This window comes from Setaria italica, chromosome V (assembly GCF_000263155.2).
Source record: "Setaria italica strain Yugu1 chromosome V, Setaria_italica_v2.0, whole genome shotgun sequence".
Taxonomy (NCBI): Eukaryota; Viridiplantae; Streptophyta; class Magnoliopsida; order Poales; family Poaceae; genus Setaria; species Setaria italica.
This window is the reverse complement of record NC_028454.1, coordinates 5,744,555-5,764,450: the sequence shown is the minus strand read 5'-3', so window position 1 is coordinate 5,764,450 and position 19,896 is coordinate 5,744,555. Positions and strand designations below refer to the sequence as shown.

The 19,896-nt window shown below is 54.0% G+C and overlaps 2 protein-coding genes and 2 pseudogenes across 2 annotated transcripts; 2 read left to right on the top strand and 2 right to left on the bottom strand.

The window, feature by feature from the left end:
* Positions 1–2,175: 2,175 nt before the first annotated feature.
* On the top strand, positions 2,176–5,473 carry LOC101760711 (cytosolic sulfotransferase 14). Its single transcript, XM_004967846.3, has 4 exons — positions 2,176–2,337; positions 2,424–2,474; positions 2,562–2,639; positions 4,095–5,473. The coding sequence occupies exons 1-4, from the start codon at positions 2,176–2,178 to the stop codon at positions 5,382–5,384; spliced, it is 1,581 nt and encodes a 526-aa protein (XP_004967903.2). The 3' UTR covers positions 5,385–5,473.
* A 1,994-nt stretch (positions 5,474–7,467) lies between these two features.
* On the bottom strand, positions 7,468–8,073 carry LOC101782583 (annotated as a pseudogene).
* A 2,537-nt stretch (positions 8,074–10,610) lies between these two features.
* Positions 10,611–12,068, top strand: LOC101759485 (cytosolic sulfotransferase 14). The gene has a single exon (XM_004967844.4). The coding sequence runs from the start codon at positions 10,734–10,736 to the stop codon at positions 11,802–11,804; it is 1,071 nt and encodes a 356-aa protein (XP_004967901.1). The 5' UTR covers positions 10,611–10,733; the 3' UTR covers positions 11,805–12,068.
* A 1,472-nt stretch (positions 12,069–13,540) lies between these two features.
* On the bottom strand, positions 13,541–19,733 carry LOC101782177 (annotated as a pseudogene).
* Between the last annotated feature and the right edge of the window lie 163 nt (positions 19,734–19,896).

Here is a 19,896-nt window from a genome sequence, read left to right as displayed (position 1 = left end):
TGGTACACAGGGATAGCTGCAAATAGAAATGGAGTGGGAGTTTTGATTGACAAGAGTCTCAAGGATGGAGTGGTGGATGTGAGAAGGCAAGGGGATAGGATTATCTTAGTTAGGCTTGTCGTTGATGATATGGTCTTGAACGTAATTAGTGCATATGCCCCCAAGTAGGCCACGATGAGAGTGCTAAGAGGCTTTTCTGGAAAGATTTAAACAGCCTGGTTAGAGCTATACCTTCTAGCGAGAAGCTTTTTATAGGAGGAGATCTTAATGGGCATGTAGGTACAACAAGTGCAGGTTTCGAGGCGGTTCATGGAGGTTTTGGGTACAGTAGTAGGAATCAGGAGGGAGAGGAAGTCTTGGAGTTTGCAGTAGCTTTTGACTTGATGATAGCGAACACTTTCTTAAGAGACGGTCCCATTTAGTGACTTTTAACCCTTGGTCGTCAGCCTATATAAGGCGGCCAAGGAAGCCCCCCAAGGGCAATCAATAAAAAAATGGAGCAATGTAATCCACTTACATAGAGGACATAGGATATTACTCTCCGGAGGCTCGAACCTGTCTAAACCATCGTGTCCCTTGTGTTCTTGCGATCACCTTCGAGTTCTTGGTTTCGCAATCGCCCTCACCTACAAATTAACCACTTGGGTAACTCCTGGTGGACTGCCGGGCTACTAAATCCGACAATTAGATCTCCTACACCTAACCTGCGCTTTCCGTGTCCTGTTTCTCTTGCTCCAACCCCACCCCCACCTTTGGTCCCAGGCCCCACTTTATAGAGTGCACGTGGTTGCAATTGTTGAGAAATCACTAAACCTAGGGATAATTGTGGGCTCATACCAAATATACCTTTGGAGGGTCAAGGCAATGTAAAGGAACATGTACCTATCTATTATGATAAGAGTGTTCCACCTGCATTGTCTCCTGTGTGCTTATCTCGGGTGCTACTAGGAAGGGATACGGGTGATCTTCTACATCTTCGACACGTCTCATCTGCTATCGGGAGGGAAGGGAACGGCATCAGGGATCCACAACTACGCCGTTACTTAATACATTATCAACACGCTCTACCACTATTCGTCAATGACGGTATGCTGTTTATGATACCTGCTGGATCCATTCTTTAGCAGATTGGTTTTCGTTTTCAATCTAGATGGCCTTTTCGCACAAAACTAGCATGTTACATCGGTTGTAGATCGTTTTTCCTGGCTAGTTTACAAGCTGTAGATCGATCTCTAGTTTCTTTTGAAACCTTTACACCATATTGCAACGCGTCGCTGCCCAGATGGTGTTGGTACAATCCATAGATTGTCATTTTGCACATGGTTTATAGATGCAATCTAGTTCGTTAGATCCATATACTGGTTTCTTAATTAGCGGCTACATTCTGTCATCTCGGATGATTTGCCTTGTATGCCTTTTCTAGTCTAGATAGACTAATCTTTTCTGTGTACTAGATTCAATCTAGATCGAGTGTTTTATTTCTTTCAAGTAATCTAGCAATGCAATATAGAACCTTAGTAGATCGGTTTTATGGCTAGTTTACTTGATCAAAAGACTGGATCATGTTTTATCGGCGGTATTTTTTGCCCGTCGATCTGGTTTGAGACACCGGCCACCCTAGCATGCTATGTATGTACGCCGGCATATCCATTGTTGGCCAACCCAGCGTGCCTTGCGTGTACGCCAACGTTTATACCCCTTCCCCATGCGTTTTGCATCGATTGGCCACGACATCTATGTATGCTAGTACATATGTGCATGTTCATATCATCTCGCGTACTCTTGGTAAACCCAACGTGTTTAGCACGTAATTAAGCCAGCAACCTTCCATGCGTCGTACTGCCCGAAGTCATACATTACCAATTCGTGTATCTACATGCATGTCGTGGACCTGCTGACTGACTGGCGCCGCCGCCGCCGCGGCTCTGATGGCCAACACATGATGCCGCCGGTCGTTGCTGTAGCCCCGCCGGCTATCGCGCGCCACCAGCTGCTGCTGCTACGCCTTGCGTATGTACTTTAGTTTTGTTCTGTTTTTCTACGCTGATTTTTTTACCATAGTTCTTATAATTAGCGGAAAAAATGGTTGTCCATGTTTCGTACGACCATTAATATGCATGGCTGTAAATAATATTTCATGCATATTTACCAAAAGTTAATTTGCATGGATAGGTGATGGCTGCGATCAACAAGACGAAGTTTAAGGTTCTTGAGCTGAACGGCAAGAACTACCAGACCTGGGCACTCGATTGCGAGTTCCACCTAGAGGCGATGCAGCTGACTTCCACGATCGCTAGGCCTGCTGCCAGTGTTCCTGCACTGCCGCTCCATGAGAAGGCAAAAGCTGCATCTTCCTGAGGCATCACATCCACCCCGACATGAAGATGGAGTACCTGGAGGTGCGAGACCCTCTGGTACTGTAGTTGAAGCTTCAGGAGCGCTTCGGCAAGCAGAAGGCGGTGCTCCTCCCACAGGTTAGGTGTGATTGGGCCCAGCTCCGTTTTGTTGACTTCAAGACCGTCGAGGCATATAACACTGTGATTCATCATGTTGTGGCTTAGCTTCGCTTCTGTGGTCAAGTTGTCACTGAGCTCGAGATGATCGAGAAGACCCTCGAGACTTTCCATCCCACCAACATGGTACTCTAGCAGCAGTACCGCAACAACAAGTACATAAAGTACCGTGACCTCACTAACGTGTTGCTTGCTGCCGAGGTGAGCTCTTAATGAAGAACTTTAACATGCACCCTGATGGAACACAGGCACAACCTGAAGCACATGCCAGTTTCCACAATAACAAGGGTAAGGGTCCTTTCAGAAACAAGGGCTAAAAGTACCAGGGTCAGCAAGGGTCAAAGGGTGAAAAGTTTAAGAAGTACATGAATGGAGGCCAGAAGCACAATAGCACTGGCAAAAGCAAGTCCTCGAAGGGCTCCAAAGGCGATGCAAATGGGGCGAAGCATTCAAATGTAGAAGCATTGGTCCCATACCTGCACTACCGAGCCACACTTGATTAAGCTATATCAAGAGTGGAAGAAGCGCCAAAATCCGGAGGCACACTTCATCCAGGCATCCGTAGATGCTCAAACTGGATTACACTTTCCGGAGCCATCGGACCCTCAAAGAACCTTGAGTCAGTAGCTATGGACGTTGACCCTATTTCCAACAGTGCAGGGGGAGACTCCCATGCGGGTGATGAGGACTATGACCTCGATGACGAGGATCTCCTAGACATGGAGTAAATCATACAATCATCAATCATTTACTTTAAATTATTTATTAGCCAGTGTGATTTATTTCCAGAGGAATAATTTAAGTCGTTACGTAATAATGCTCCGATTGAGCAACTTCGTTATTTTATTTGGTTGAACTCTCATGAATGTTTTGGTTGATAATATTATTTTAATTACATTTATCAGGTTTACTTAAGTGCTTTCTTTATTCAAAATGCATGGTGAATTAAATTAGTACTTTATTTAATAGCAGAAGAGCCGTGCTTTCCTGTGATGGAGGCTGAAGAAGAACGCTGCCTAGTTGATAGTGCTGCCACAAATTCGATACTCCGAGAGATGAAATATTTTCAGAGCGGAAAAAGATTAAAAATATTACCACGATTGCCGGTAGCAATAGCCACATCGTAGGCTCCGGCAGAGTTGTTGTGGTGCTCCCTAATAATACTAGCATCTTGAAGAGGCGTTTTTTATCCAGGAGCTGTACGTACTCTCCTCACATTTAAAAATATTTGTCGTAGTGGCTACCACGTTACCACTGCTTGTGAAAATAGTGTTGAATACCTTTATATCACAACATCAGACGAATGTGAGATAAAAGTGGTAGAAAAAGCGCCAGGCACCTCCTCTGGACCGTACTACATAAAATTTAAGCCACCTCGAGAATACATTGCGATAATTGTGGGCTCATACCAAATATACCCCTGGAGGATCAAGGCTATATAAAGGAACATGTACCCCTATATTATGATAAGAGAGAACAAGTTCCACTTACATTGTCTCATGTGTGCTTATCTCGAGTGCTACTGGGAAAAGATACGGGTGATCTTCTGCATCTTCCTCACGTCTCATCTGCTATCGTGAGGGAAGGGAACTGGATGAGGGATCCACGGCTGCGCCGTCACCTCACGTGGTTGCACATGGTTTTTTTATTATTCCGCCGCTTGCCTACCCCAGCCCGTGCTGTGAGAGCCTCGTGGAATATAATCACAGGCCTCTCGCCGGGGTTTGCTTCCTCTACCAGGCCACCAAGGCACCTTTACCGAACCATCAACCAGCTAGAGTACCAGACGCCTTACCCTTGCATACATTTATACAAAGAATCAAAGGTGCCACGACTCGCCAACTCGCCATGTCGTTCTCCGTGCAAACCGTTCCCCAGCAAGAAGCCGATGCGCAAGCGGAGGAAACCAACCAGCAACTCTACCAGCGTTTCACCGACCTGGTCTCCTCCCTGCCGAGCTCCGATGGCCTGTCGCACCAGCGGCTCTACCTCCACGGCCAAGGCTGGCGCACCGACCAGATGCCCATGGTCGGTGCCATGGTCGCCGGCGCCCGCTTCGCCGCGCGGCCCACGGACGTCGTCCTCGCCAGCCTGCCCAAGACCGGCACCACGTGGACCGAAGCGCTCCTCTACGCCATCGTGCACCGGCGGGAGCACCCTCCGGACGCCGCCGACCACCCTTTCCACTCCTTCGGCCCCCACGAGTGCGTCCAGAACTTGGAGTTCCAGATCTACACTTGCGGCAGAGTCCCCGACATCGGCGACCTCCCGGATCCGAGGCTCTTCGCCACGCACGTCCCCTTCGCGGCGCTGCCGGGGTCTGTCGCCGGTGGCGGCTGCATGGTCGTGTACGTGTGCTGCGACCCCAAGGACACCCTGGTCTCTCTATGGCACTTCATAAACAAGTTCAGGGCCAAGGAGGGGATAGGGCTCCTCTCCGCCGAGGTCGCCGCCGACATGTTCTGCGCCGGCGAGTCGCCGTTCGGCCCGTACTGGGAGCACGTGCTCGGGTACTGGCGTGCGCACCTGGCGCGGCCCGACCGGGTGATCTTCTTCCGGTACGAGGAGATGATGAGGGACCCCGCGGCGCACGTCCGACGGCTGGCGGAGTTCGTGGGGCTCCCGTTCGGCGGCGCTGGCGAGGACGGCACGGCGGACGCCATCGTCAGGCTGTGCGCTTTCGAGCACATGTGCGGGCTTGAGGCGACGAAAAGCGGCAGGACGGTGGCGGGGACCAGCTCTGTGGAGAACAGCATCTTCTTCCGGCGTGGCGTGGTGGGGGACTGGGTGAACCACCTCTCACCGGAGACGGCGCGGCGCATCGACGACATCACGCGCTCCAAGTTCGAGGGCTCCGGTCTCATCGTCTAGCGTCGTCCTTGATCTTCAGCTGTTCGTGATACCAGGTGCTAAAGTTTAGCAATATCACATCGGATATTCGGATGCTAATTAGGAGAACTAAACATAAACTAATTATAAAACTAATTGCATAACCCTGTGCTAATTCGTGAGACGAATTTATTAAGCCTAATTAGGCTTAATAGATTTGTCTCACGACTTAGACTCCATTTGTGCAATTAGTTTTGTAATTAGACTATGTTTAATACTCCTAATTAGCATCCAAACATTCGATGTGATAGGTGCTAAACTTTAGCCATCTGCAGCCAAACAGAACCATATTCCACTTTGTCATTACGTTGCCTTGCTATACATTGTGGAAATAGGCTCGACCAATCCAAACTATGTTCCATCTATATCATCTCTGGGTAGGGGACGTAGCATGTTTTGTTGTTTTTTTTTCCTGTGGTCAGAATAAATTACCCATCCTTGTGTAACTAGTGTTATTTCCTTTTCTTTTTTATTTTTACTTCATATTACATCAAAATGACATTTAAATTGCAGCTTTAATCTATTAAATCTAAATGTGCAATGAACTTAACATTAGTTAAATATTGTTGTCATCCTTTTGCCGGCATTTGTCTTCATTCCTAATAATGGTAAAGATGATTAATGGAGAAGCATGAACTCCAACCGGAAAAAGATGGTCTCTGCCTCTCAGGAGCTCAGTGGGGCCTTGTTTAGTTCCCAATTTGGGAGTGCCAAAGTTGGGATTTTGTCATAAATGCGCAACTGTAGTATTTCGTTTGTATTTGTGAATTATTGTCCAAATATTGACTAATTAGACTCAAAAGATTCGTCTCGCAAAGTACAACAAAACTGTGCAATTAGTTTTTGATTTCGTCTACATTTAGTACTCCATGCATGTACCGCAAGTTTGATGTGAGGGGGAATCTTCTTTTTGCATAGTGCCAAAGTTGGGAATTTGGGGGTAACTAAACATGGCCTGGGACGAGCGGACCTCACCTGACTCAGGCTCACAGTATTGGCTCCTTCAGTCCTTCTCGGCCCGGCCCATTAAAATTCCTGCGCGGGCGCCAGTTACCTTCCCGCCTTTCCCGTTTCCCAGACCCAGGGGGGCATCTACGTGCATGTTGCGGATCCCCTTCTCTTATATCCCCTCAACCGCGGAGCCACTGCACGATTCTGCATGTAATTTCTTCCTCTGCAATGTATCGATCAGGAGGGAAACGCTGGACCGTACGGTTGCACGTACGGTTGTTATTTATTCCGCCGCGTGCCTACCCGGCCCGTGCTGTGCCTGCGGGTGTACTGTAGTTATAGATGCACTACTCTAATTCACTTCATACATTTCAAATTGCAGGTTGGTTTAAAAAAAATGCATGATTTTTGTTACGCAGAGTCTACATATGTAGTAAAATTGATGCATCTAGAAACGTTAAAATAACCTACAATTTAGAACGGGGAAGTATGTCGCAAGAGGCAGGAGATTATTCCTCTTTCTAAAAAATACACTCTAATTTATAATTACTGATGCAAGGCAGGAGCGACACATGACGGTCGATTTTGACAGTTGCATGCAGCATTCCACCTCATAAAAAATAGCTGCACTCCACCAGCTCTACACTTTCCCAGGTTCACTCCACCAACTCTAAAAAAATATGAAGTTGTTGTACGTGTTTGGCAGATTGTAGTGCTCCAGCTTTAGAAATATGAGGATTTGGTGGGAATGTTCTATTTTGCTCATGATGGATGCCTAGTTGTGTTTTAAGCATTACGCACAGTTGTATTTTGTTTTTTTGCCGCTGCTACGGTACTATCGCTACAGTACTCGGGAAAAAAAATAAAAACTAGCTGAACAATGAGCATAGCAAGATATAAAATGTGATATTCCATCGAATAATGCTCCAATGACTAAAATGTTCAACCAAATGTTCTACTGAAGATAAAAAAAAAGCAGACTAGTGAGGCTTCGTTCCAGATTGGATCCGCATCGAATTCTTCTTGACCGACCATCTCAGCCTTAGATGATTTGAACACCTTTTTTCATCCCAAATGGTATCCGGATCGAATTCCGGTTACACCATAATAATAATTAATCTAAGCGCTCCTCGTCGTCCTCGGCGAGGTCCGTCACCGTCACCTCAGGCACCGACGGCACGTACGGCTTGAGGTACCCGTCCCTGATGGCGCGGGCCAGCACGCCCAGCACCCGCGCGCCCTCCCAGAAGATGACGCGCCCGCCCGCGGACTCGATCCGCTCCTGCTCATCGGGCCGGTCGGGCTTGTGGTCCGAGGACAGCGGCACCGGCGCCGCACCGCCGCCGCGGCAGAGCACTTGTGCGCGTCGCAGCGGCAGCTGGCGCTGGCGGCCGCCGGCGGAGGTCACCTCGGCGTCCATCCGCGCGAAGCACCGCTCCATCGCCGCGGTCCAAGCCGCAGGCTCCCGCGGCAGCGCCGCCTCATCGTCGCCGGCGGACAGCTCCTCGGCGAGCAGGTCGTGCATCCGGTCCCGGCACGCCTCGGCGACGTGGGAGCAGCCGTGGCCGTCGAACACCCCGTAGAAATCGCACCTCCCGCTCCCACGGCTGTCGAACACCCCGTAGAAATCGCACCTCCCGCTCCCGACGGCGGGGCGCCGCTCGTCCACAGCAGCGGAGGGCGCGACGAACGCCTCGCGCACGGACACGGCGTCCTCCATCTTCCTGCTGCGGCCGGCCACCCCGTGCTTCCGCGCCACGAGCAGCTCCCCCGCGTCGACGCGGCGCTTCCTCGTGGCCGCGAAACGCCACCGCCGGCGTGCTTCCACGGGAGGTGGGGGGCAACGGAGACAGTGAGCGGAAAGAAAAATTAGGTGTGCGTGGTTGCATGCACCATATGATGCATGTATGATGGTGGTGTTTAATCAATTTGCTTAGTAGAATAATAAATTAAATGGGATGACTTTATTATGGATGAGTTGATACAATATACCCTACCAAACAAAAGGATCATTATTTTGATGAACCATTTCATGCATGAACCAAATGATACAAGCAACCAAAGAAGAATCGTTATGCTGTGTAACGAGTGGCAAAGGTGGATAAATAACCCCTAACTCCACGAGGAAGTCCGAAACTGATGTTTTTAGAGCACCCTCTGAAGTACTTCAGGAAAAATGTGGATCTGACCCCTAGCTCCATATTTTTTCTGAAGCTGAAGTTTGTGGAGCTAGATGTGTTTGACAAGTAATTTTGTAGAGTTGGTAAAGTGGACCTGTTTTTTCTAAAAAAGAGTGCTGCCAAACACCCTCTAACAGTTAGACTAATATTTCTAAATCTAGATCTAAACTAAACTAAACTACGAGATTAAAAAAAATTACCTACGAAAGACAGAAGAAATTTCTTCCCTATTCCACCTCCTCCTCCTTTCTTTCTTTTTTTTTCTTCCCTCCTCCTCCTCTCCTCTCTCTCTTTTTTTTCCTTCCCTCCTTTCCTCTTTCTCTTCCCTCTCCCTTCTCAGGCTTGTTGCGGGCGCGCACTGGTGCGGGGAGAGGGGAGGGACGCGGGCGGGTTATAAAGGGGTGACTGTCGCCGGCCCAGGCGGCGGTAACACCTCGACTCACGCGCCCGCAGTTACGCCGGTTGCTGACCGTTGGCGGGGGGCCTTACCGCCGGCTGAGGTGGTGGCAAGGCCCTTCCGCCGCCTGGGCCGGCGGCAATAGCCCAATCTGCAATTTTTCCATCCGACTATATATTTCTGCAAAATCAAAAAAAATATAAAAATAAAAAAATTCGACAGGGAAGGTGAAGCGCTGAGGGTTGGTGGTGCGTGCATGATAAACTGCATGCAGCAGGTCTCATGAGCCCATGAACGTCTTGGAGCTCCGTCGCTTATTGGGCTGGCCAAAAGGACAGACTGTGGAGGAAGAAGTAAATGGCTGGAGCGCTGCACACCTTTCGGCCCAGGGAACTGCAAAAGAACCATACAAAAAAGAAGAAAGGCCCTCATGGTAACGAAAATTTTAGCAAAAGATCATTATAACTTAGCCGTCCCAAAAAAAAAGAAGAAAGGCCCCAGGCTGGTAAAAGCTGTACAGACTATTTTCAACATCCACTAAAGTAATACGTTTTACGTATAAAATAACGTGGCCTACATGTTTAAAGTATCATCAAAGCCTTGAGTTACGTCACCCAATAAATGGGAACAGTACACAAGCACGTACGTTTTGACGATTCCAGTGTGTACAAAAGGCTCTATCTGTACATTTTATGACTCCTCTAGTTGTGCATGCATGGACTTACTTCTCAGTAGTTCCGCAACGTGCATGGTGCTTCTTCATCCAAGCCACATCTAGCCCTGATCTGATTCGAATAATCACGATACTAGTAGTACAAATTAAAGCAAGAGAAAATAATTAATAGTATATATGTATAAATAATAATGTTGGGGGTAAAAAGTTGCTTATTTTGTGCGCCTCTCTCGCTTCCTCTTTCTTTTGGAGGCGCTCCATGTTAATCCGTAGACGTGGAGAATACTGTATGCTGGAGCATGCACGTGTCACTTGCGGAAACTTGAGCAAAATTAAGGTGCCGTACAAAGAAGGGAAGAAATTAATGCCACCTATGAAAAAACTCTACATATTAATGTTTTCTAGATCACCTCTAGGTGCCAGGGGGCATCTACGTGCATGCTGCGGATGTTGGATCCCCTTCTCTTATATCCCCTCAACCGCGGAGCCACTGCACAATTCTACGTGTAATTTCTTCCTCTGCAACTGCAATGGATCGATCAGAACCGTCACGAAAAGAAGTTGGACAAACTGCTTCTAGCAGTTCAGGTAGCATCCATGGATACGATACGAGAGATGGCAGCCTGATGTTGCGGCGCATCGGCGGCGCGTCATATCCGAGCTCATGCTGTGGCGTTGGCAACGCATTATTGTCAATCATCTCACGTGGTTGCACGTACGGTTTGTTATTTTATTCCGCCGCTTGCCTACCCCGGCCCGTGCTGTGCCTGCGGGTGTACGGTGAGAGCCTCGTGGAATATAATCACAGGCCTCGTGGTGTGCTGTGCCTGCGGGTGTACGGTGAGTACTACTGGGAAAAGATACGGGTGATCTTCTGCATCTTCCTCACATCTCATCTGCTATTGTGAGGGAAGGGAACTGGACGAGGGATCCACGACTGCGCCGTCACCTCACGTGGTTGCACGTGGTTTTTTTATTATTCCGCCGCTTGCCTACCCAGCCCGTGCTATGAGAGCCTCGTGGAATATAATCACAGGCCTCTCGCCGGGGTTTGCTTCCTCTACCAGGCCACCAAGGCACCTTTACCGAACCATCAACAAGCTAGAGTACCAGACGCCTTACCCTTGCATATGTTTATACAAAGAATCAAAGGTGCCACGACTCGCCAACTCGCCATGTCGTTCTCCGTGCAAACCGTTCCCCAGCAAGAAGCCGATGCGCAAGCGGAGGAAACCAACCAGCAACTCTACCAGCGTTTCACCGACCTGGTCTCCTCCCTGCCGAGCTCCGATGGCCTGTCGCTCCAGCGGCTCTACCTCCACGGCCAAGGCTGGCGCGCCGGCCAGATGCCCATGGTCGGTGCCATGGTCGCCGGCGCCCGCTTCGCCGCGCGGCCCACGGACGTCGTCCTCGCCAGCCTGCCCAAGACCGGCACCACGTGGACCGAAGCGCTCCTCTACGCCACCGTGCGCCGGCGGGAGCACCCTCCGGACGCCGCCGACCACCCTTTCCACTCCTTCGGCCCCCACGAGTGCGTCCAGAACTTGGAGTACCAGATCTACTACACTTGCGGTAGAGTCCCCGACATCGGCGACCTCCCGGATCCGAGGCTCTTCTCCACGCACGTCCCCTTCGCGGCGCTGCCGGGGTCTGTCGCCGGCGGCGGCTGCAAGGTCGTGTACGTGTGCCGCGACCCCAAGGACACCCTGGTCTCTCTATGGCACTTCATAAACAAGTTCAGGGCCAAGGAGGGGATGGCGCTCCTCTCCGCCGAGGTCGCCGCCGACATGTTCTGCGCCGGCGAGTCGTCGTTCGGCCCGTACTGGGAGCACGTGCTCGGGTACTGGCGTGCGCACCTGGCGCGGCCCGACTGGGTGCTCTTCTTCCGGTACGAGGAGATGGTGAGGGACCCCGCGGCGCACGTCCGGCGGCTGGCGGAGTTCGTGGGGCTCCCGTTCGGCGGTGCTGGCGAGGACGGCACGGCGGACGCCATCGTCAGGCTGTGCGCTTTCGAGCACATGTGCGGGCTTGAGGCGACGAAAAGCGGCAGGACGGTGATGGGGGCCATCTCTCTGGAGAACAGCATCTTCTTCCGGCGTGGCGTGGTGGGGGACTGGGTGAACCACCTCTCACCGGAGACGGCGCGGCGCATCGACGACATCACGCGCTCCAAGTTCGAGGGCTCCGGTCTCACCGTCTAGCGTCGTCCTCGATCTTCAGTTGTTCGTAGCCTACAATTCCACTTTGTCATTACGTTGCCTTGCTATACATTGTGGAAATAGGCTCGACCAATCCAAACTATGTTCCATCTATATCATCTCTGGGTAGGGGACGTAGCATGTTTTGTTGTTTTTTTTTCTATGGTCAGAATAAATTACTCATCCTTGTGTAACTAGTGTTATTTCCTTTTCTTTTTTATTTTTACTTCATATTACATCAAAATGACATTTAAATTGCAGCTTTAATCTATTAAATCTAAATGTGCAATGAACTTAACATTAGTTAAATATTGTTGTCATCCTTTTGCCGGCATTTGTCTTCATTCCTAATAATGGTAAAGATGATTAATGGAGAAGCATGAACTCCAACCGGAAAAAGATGGTCTCTGCCTCTCAGGTGCTCAGTGGGACGAGCGGACCTCACCTGACTCAGGCTCACAGTATTGGCTCCTTCAGTCCTTCTCGGCCCGGCTCATTAAAATTCCTGCGCGGGTGCCAGTTAATATACTATAAAAATATATTTAATAAAGAATCTAATAATACTTATTTGGTATCATAAATGTTAGTATTTATGGTATAAATTTGGTCAAACTTGAGATGCTATAAATTAGAATTAGCATTACACGCGGCAAATAGCGAGAGTGAAATCTAGTGGCACATGAATTAGAATTACAGCTCTCAATTAGGTAGATGGAATGTACACACTGCTGTTTTTTTGCGGCAGGCACGTGTGCGTCGCTGACCTGGTAAGCTGAGGCTGCATGCATTTCTCTTTTTTCGTCTAGATAACTACTTCCTCCGTTCCTCTTTTTTTTTTGAGGCGCTCCATGTTAATCCGTAGACGTGGAGAATATTGTATGTAGGAGTATGCACATGTCACTTGCGGAAACTTGAGCAAAATTAAGGTATCTACGTGCATGCTGCGGATGTTGGATTTAATTCCTTTCTCTTATATCCCCTCAACCGCGGAGCCACTGCACGATTCTGCATGTAATTTCTTCCTCTGCAATGTATCGATCAGGAGGGAAACGCTGGACCGTACGGTTGCACGTACGGTTTGTTATTTATTCCGCCGCGTGCCTACCCCGGCCCGTGCTGTGCCTACGGGTGTACTGCAGTTATATATGCACTACTCTAATTCACTTCATACATTTCAAATTGCAGGTTGGTTTAAAAAAATGCATGATTTTTGTTACGCAGAGTCTACATATGTAGTAAAATTGATGTATCTAGAAACAATAAAATAACCTACAATTTAGGTCCACTCCACCAACTCTAAAAAAATATGGAGTTGTTGTACGTGTTTGGCAGATTGTAGTGCTCCAGCTTTAGAAATATGAGAATTTGGTGGGAATGTTCTATTTTGCCCATGATGGATGCCTAGTTGTGTTTTAAGCATTATGCACAGTTGTATTTTGTTTTTTTGCCGCTGCTACGGTACTATCGCTACAGTACTTTAGGAAAAAATAAAAACTAGCTGAACAATGAGCATAGCAAGATATAAAATGTGATATTCCATCGAATAATGCTACAATGACTAAAATGTGCAACCAAATGTTCTACCGAAGATAAAAAAAAAGCAGACTAGTGAGGCTTCGTTCCAGATTGGATCCGCATCGAATTCTTCTCGACCGACCATCTCAGCCTTAGATGATTTAAACACCTTTTTTCATCCCAAATGGTATCCGGATCGAATTCCGGTTACACCATAATAATAATTAATCTAAGCGCTCCTCGTCGTCCTCGGCGAGGTCCGTCACCTCGGGCACCGACGGCATGTACGGCTTGAGGTACCCGTCCCTGATGGCGCGGGACATGGCCAGCACGCCCAGCACCCGCGCGCCCTCCCAGAAGATGACGCGCCCGCCCGCGGACTCGATCCGCTCCTGCTCATCGGGCCGGTCGGGCTTGTGGTCCGAGGACAGCGGCACCGGCGCCGCACCGCCGCCGCGGCAGAGCACTTGTGCGCGTCGCAGCGGCAGCTGGCGCTGGCGGCCGCCGGCGGAGGTCACCTCGGCGTCCATCCGCGCGAAGCACCGCTCCATCGCCGCGGTCCAAGCCGCAGGCTCCCGCGGCAGCGCCGCCTCATCGTCGTCGGCGGACAGCTCCTCGGCGAGCAGGTCGTGCATCCGGTCCCGGCACGCCTCGGCGACGTGGGAGCAGCCGTGGCCGTCGAACACCCCGTAGAAATCGCACCTCCCGCTCCCACGGCTGCCGAACACCCCGTAGAAATCGCACCTCCCGCTCCCGACGGCGGGGCGCCGCTCGTCCACAGCAGCGGAGGGCGCGACGAACGCCTCGCGCACGGACACGGCGTCCTCCATCTTCCTGCTGCGGCCGGCCACCCCGTGCTTCCGCGCCACGAGCAGCTCCCCCGCGTTGACGCGGCGCTTCCTCGTGGCCGCGAAGCGCCACCGCCGGCGTGCTTCCACGGGAGGTGGAGGGCGACGGAGACAGTGAGCGGAAAGAAAAATTAGGTGTGGGTGGTTGCACGAACCATATCATGCATGTATGACGGTGAGGTTTAACCAATTTGCTTAGTAGAATAATAAATTAAATGGGATGACTTCATTATGGATGAGTTGATACAATATACCCTACCAAATAAAAGGATCATTATTTTGATGAACCATTTCATATATGAACCAAATGATACAAGCAACCAAAGAAGAATCGTTATGCTGTGTAACGAGTGGTAAAGGTGGATAAATACCTCCTAACTCCACGAGGAAGTCCGAAACTGATGTTTTTAGAGCACTCTCTGAAGTACTTCAGGAAAAACGTGGATCTGACCCCTAGTGTCGTTGTCAGGATTTGCGGATCAAGACTTAGACTAGTAAATTTCTTTTATGCGCGTAAGGCTTCAGATGGTGGCGTGGGAGACACGGGTTTAGACTGGTTCGGGCAAGGGAAGCTTTACGTTCAGTATCGAGGATGCTCGTGTTGCCCACGCGAAGTTCTGTAGTAGGGGTTACAGATCGACGAGAGAGGGACTGGTCCCAAGTCTCTTTCGTGCTTGTGCTCTCAGGGAGAGTAGTAATGTGCTGTGGCTTGTGGGAGAAGAAGCCGATCCCCCTCTCTGGCCCCCGATGCCCCCTTTTATATTGTAAGGGAGCAGCCGGAGTTATAGCTGAGACTGGGCGATGAGGGCAGTAAGAGTTTAAACGTAGTATGGTAAAAATACGGCAAGAAGGGAGAAACCAAGTTCCTAGGTGCCCGGCGCCTTCGCCGGCCCCTGACGTGCGCCGGCGTGCATGCTGGAGGAGGGGGGCGGCCGCGTGCCAACTGTCGTCGCGCCCTACAGATAGCCTCTTCGGTGTCCGTAGGCGTCGGGTTATGATGAAGGCGTTTCGTCGTTACTCTGGTGTCCGTTGGGAGGGACGGCGGATGCCGCCGTCCTGATGATGGCTTGTGGAGAGAGGGCGTCACATCCCCGCTGCCGGGCGCGCGGAGCCCAAGAACGGGCGAGTCTTCCCTCTGCTCCGGTCGACGCAGGCCATGAGTACCCTGCGGCGAATGGAAGGAAGCCGCCAGCACTGTAGCTTGTACAGTGTGGTCGTGCATGGGTACTTGCAGCGGGTTGCGTGAGGAGCGCGGTCATCCTTCTTCCTGCCAGGCCTGCGGCGCATTTATGACGAGGTCGATAAGGGGGACCCACAGGATCGTTACCTTGATCACCCGATCCGCGCCCGAGGGGGCTACCCGTCCTGGGGGCCCCAGTGAGTCCGACCCCCGTGCCCAGGGTCGGACGAGGCGGAACCTTGTGGCGAGGGGTCGGGCGCCTCCGACCCTGGGGTCGCGGTCGGACGAGGCGGAGCCTCGCGGCGGGAGGTCGGACGCTCCCGACCCCGGGACCGCGGTCGGGTGAGGCGGAGCCTCGTGGCGGGAGGTCGGACGTTTCCCGACCCTGAGATCGTGGTCGGGTGAGGCGGAGTTTTGCTCATGTTGGGTTTGAAGGTGAGTTTGTTATCCTGGATGGGCCTGGGCCTTCATGTTTGTTCCTTTAAGCGGTATTTAGGAGATCGTTAATATTTACCCCCAACAGTAGCCCCCGAGCCTGTGGTGGAGCAAGAGTGCTCCTCCGGAGGCTTCTTTCGCCGTTTCGCCGGAGATCTTGTTGGGGGTAGGGTGCGTTTGTTTTAGCCCAGCTTGGTCGGGGAGCCTGTGAATCGCGACCACACGCGTGGTCGTTGGTTGCGATGCTAGCCCCCGAGCCCCCGAGCGTTGCAGGAGACCTGTCGGGAGGCCAGGTCGACTTTTGATCGTTGCCCCTCAAGCGTCCGTTCACTAGGACGAAGGGGTTGAGCCGTGCCACGTTATCCTCGTTGGACGAACCGTGGTGCTCGTTGAGCTGCGAACGGGTAGGTTCGAGTGGAGTCCCGGTCCTCGTTCGGGGGGGTCCGGCTCGGGCCAAGCTGGTGGCGTACTCTAATCTCCCGCCGACCAGTTCATATAGTTCCCGGGTCCGTTCGGCCGGATCCGAGGGCTCGTTGCCTTTCCTTGTGGAAAAACCATGAACTTCATGCCGGTCAGGACTCGAACGTGAGGTCGGGACGCCCTTGGCTTTCGCTCGCCTGGGTGTTGGCCGCTAGCGGACCCGTCCCTTCTCACCCCTCGCTCGGGGGATGTCCTGAGGCAGCTGTCGAACCCGTGGCGGGCCAGCCTTCGAACCTCTGGACCGTAATGGGCCGTAGGGGCGTTTTCAGCCCCGTATCCCTTTCTTACCTTTCGGTGGGCCTTGGGCCGGAACGGAGCGGTCGTTGCGTTTGGGCCGAACGTGGGGGACGTCGTGGGCGTGCCTTCCGGGAGACGGAGTTATGGGGAGTGTCGTCCCGCGGATCGAGGAGGATAGGATGTTTTCGCGGCCGATCGTGCACGCGGTTTCCGAAAAGGAAGTGGGCGTGGCAGGGGCGTACCTGGCGCCGCATTTATGGCGGCAGGGGCATCGATTTGGCTTCCCCCGTGCCTTTCCTATAAAAACGGAAGCCCGCCTCGCTGGTTACGCCCGCCTTCTGCATTCGAGCCCTTTCGTCCTCCAGCCTCGCACTTAGCTGATCTGCGTCCGCTTCGCCTTCCTCCGCCCCAGCTGCGCACTTTCCTTTGACCTCCGTCAAGCTTCCTCCTCCTCCGGCGATGGGTTCTTGGGGGATCTCTCACTTCAACTCCTCGCGCGCCGAGGGCCTGGTGCGGAAAGGCCTCTTCTGCGAGAGGACAGAGGCGGCCGAGTGGGAGCTGCCGGGGCCGGAGCAAGTACCGGAGCCTCCCTCCGGCTACGTCGTCTCCTTCGCTCACTTCCATGAGCGGGGGTTCGCTACTCCACCGAGCCGCTTCTTCCGGGGGCTCCTCCACTACTACAGGCTCGAGCTCCAGCACCTCAACCCCAACGGGATCCAGCACATTGCGGCGTTCGTCGCACTGTGCGAGGGGTTCCTGGGCATCGAGCCCAACTTCTCGCTGTGGAAGTATTTCTTCACAGTGAGTTTGTACCAGAAGACGGAGAAGAGCGGTTGCCTTCGGTGCCGATTAGGTGCGCTGGGATCCACCTCCGCCATACTCGCTCCAAGGAGTATATGGCGATGAAGACTTCGGCGTCCCACAAGGGGTGGCACAACCAGTGGTTCTACGTGAAGAACTACTCGGACTCCCCCCTGCCGGAGTTTACTGGCCGTACCATCGACGTGGCGCCGGAGGTGTGGGCGTACGGGCCGGTGGACAAGGAGAAGAAGCGGATCTTCGACCTGCTGCAGGCCATCGAGCAGCTGAAGAGGAGCGGGCTTAGCGGCGCCGGGGTCATCGGAGCGTACCATGCCCGGCGGGTGGCGCCGCTGATGCTCCGGGTCCGCTCGCTTGCCGCCATGACTTCGGACGCGCCGGCCGAGGGCACCGCCTTGGCGGCGGGTGCGCTTGCCGCCTCCGAGATCCGGCAACGGATTCGGGAGGCGCTGGAGGACAAGGACGCCGAGTACCCGGTGCCCGGGCACTCGCCGATGCGCCCGGACGCGGGCTTCATAGACCTGGTAAGGGGTTAGGGCGCCGACTTCCTTTCTTCGCGTCTTGTAATTGGCATTCTGACATGGGGCCGTTTTGCGTTCGTAGGGCGCGCTGACCCGGGTCGTGGACTCACTTCCGCCGGTGCCGGAGGACGCTGATCGGCGGACGCGCAACCGTCTCCTTGCCGAGGCGCAGAAGCGCCGTAAGGACAAGGAGACGGCGAAGAAGAAGAAGAAGGCCGCCAAGGAGCTCCAACGGCGGCGGAGGGGGCAGGTCATGTCAGACGATGACGACGACGACGACGATGATGAAGAGGATGTAGATGAGGAAGATGATGAAGAGGGGGAGGAGCTGATTTCCTCCCTCCGATCGGGCGCACTTGTAATCCGGGAGGTGCGCTCGCAGACGGCCGCGGGGGGTGAAGCGGAGGGGGCGTCCGCCCGGACCGTGGTTCCGCAAGGCCCTGGGGCTGCGCCCAGGGGCCGGCACGAAGCGCCCCCCAGGAGTTGACGCGGGACGTCCCCCAGGGGTCGGTGCGGGGCGCCTCCCAGGAGCCGGCGCGGGACGCTCCCCAAGGGTGGTCGGCGAGGGGTGCCCCCCAGGGGTCGACACGGGGCTCCTCCCTGGAACCGGCGCGGAGCGTCCCCCGGGGGTCTTCGGAGCCTACTCCCGCCGCCGCCCAGGAGCCGGCGCCGGGCGCCCCCCAGGAGTCTACCCAGGGCGCTCCCCGGAGATCCGCGGAGACCGCCTCCACCGTCACGCCCGAGGCTGGAGGGCAGCGAAGCGGCGACAAGCGGCCGCTGCCAGATGTCCCGGGGTCGGCGTCAGGCTCCGAAGCGAAGCGCGCGTGTCGCCCTTGTGCTTCAGGAACGTAAGTTGGCCTTCCTCGCGCGTCTCGTTCCTCTCCCTTCTCGCGTTCGTTCCCGCTGACGTTTGCTCGTTGATATGCAGCGCCGCCCCCCGTGGCCTCGTCCTGCAGCTGGCGCCCAAGAAGGCATTGCGGGTGTTGTCCTCCTCCGGGGGACGGACCGCGGTCCCGCCCGCAGCGAGCGGCGGGGTCCCTGGTAAGGTCGCGGACCCCTCCGCGGAGGCGGCCCCCGTGACGGTGGCTGGCGGAGCGACGGCGGTGTCGGTCGCGGGAGGGGGAGTGGACCCCATTCTGCCTTCGGTTCCCCCGGTCGTCCCTACAGCGCAGGGCATCATTCCCCCGGGTCCTCAGGCCGGGGAGGTGATCGACCTTGACGCCGACGAGGCGGAGGAGGCGACGGCGACGGGAGGCGGGACGGATGCCCCCGCAGCCGTGGCGGGATCGGCGGCGGCGCCGACAGAGGAGGGGGTGCCTGCCCCTGCGACCGCGGCGGAGGAGGCAGCGGCGACGGAGGTGGGGACCTCCGCCTCGAGGATCCCAGCGGAGGTGACTCCGATAGCGGAGGTGGAGGGGCCCGCTCGAGGGGCTCCGGCAGGGGCGGAGGAGCCTCCCTTGGCGATTGCGGCGGAGGGCAAGGTAGCCGCGGGGATTCCTATCTTGCCGCTTGCGTCAGAGGCGGCGCTGCCATTGGGCGACCCCGCGGCGGCCTCGGCGGCGATGGGTGTGCAGGCGCCGGAGCCGTCTGCAAACCTGGCGGCTTCCAGTGTGGTGGTGCCAACTTCGATGGCAGCGTCAGGATGGGCTCCCGCCTCGGCCTCGGCTCCCACCGTTCCCAGGGCGTGGAGGGGGTCCATCCTGCGTTGGTCATCCCGCGAGGACCCGCCGAGGCACCGCTTCACCCTGGACGACGCAGCGGAGTGGCACAAGTGGCAGGCGGTGCAGGGTGGCCTCGCCCACGCCCGCGCGGCTCTGTCCTCGGCGATGGGGGCTTTGGACAACACCGTCCTCCCTGGTAGCCAGGTATGTTGCTCTTTCCTGTTGGTGATCATCATTCCCCGTTGCTTTGTCCCTGATGGCACGTCGCTTTGCAGGCTCTCCAAGAGTGTAGTCGGGGGAAATCTAATTTCGTCCGGCTGGAGCGGGGCCTCTAGGAGCGCTTCAATGTGGAGAGGGCGCGGACCAGGGAGCTGTCCCTGCAGGTTGCTGCCGCCCAGT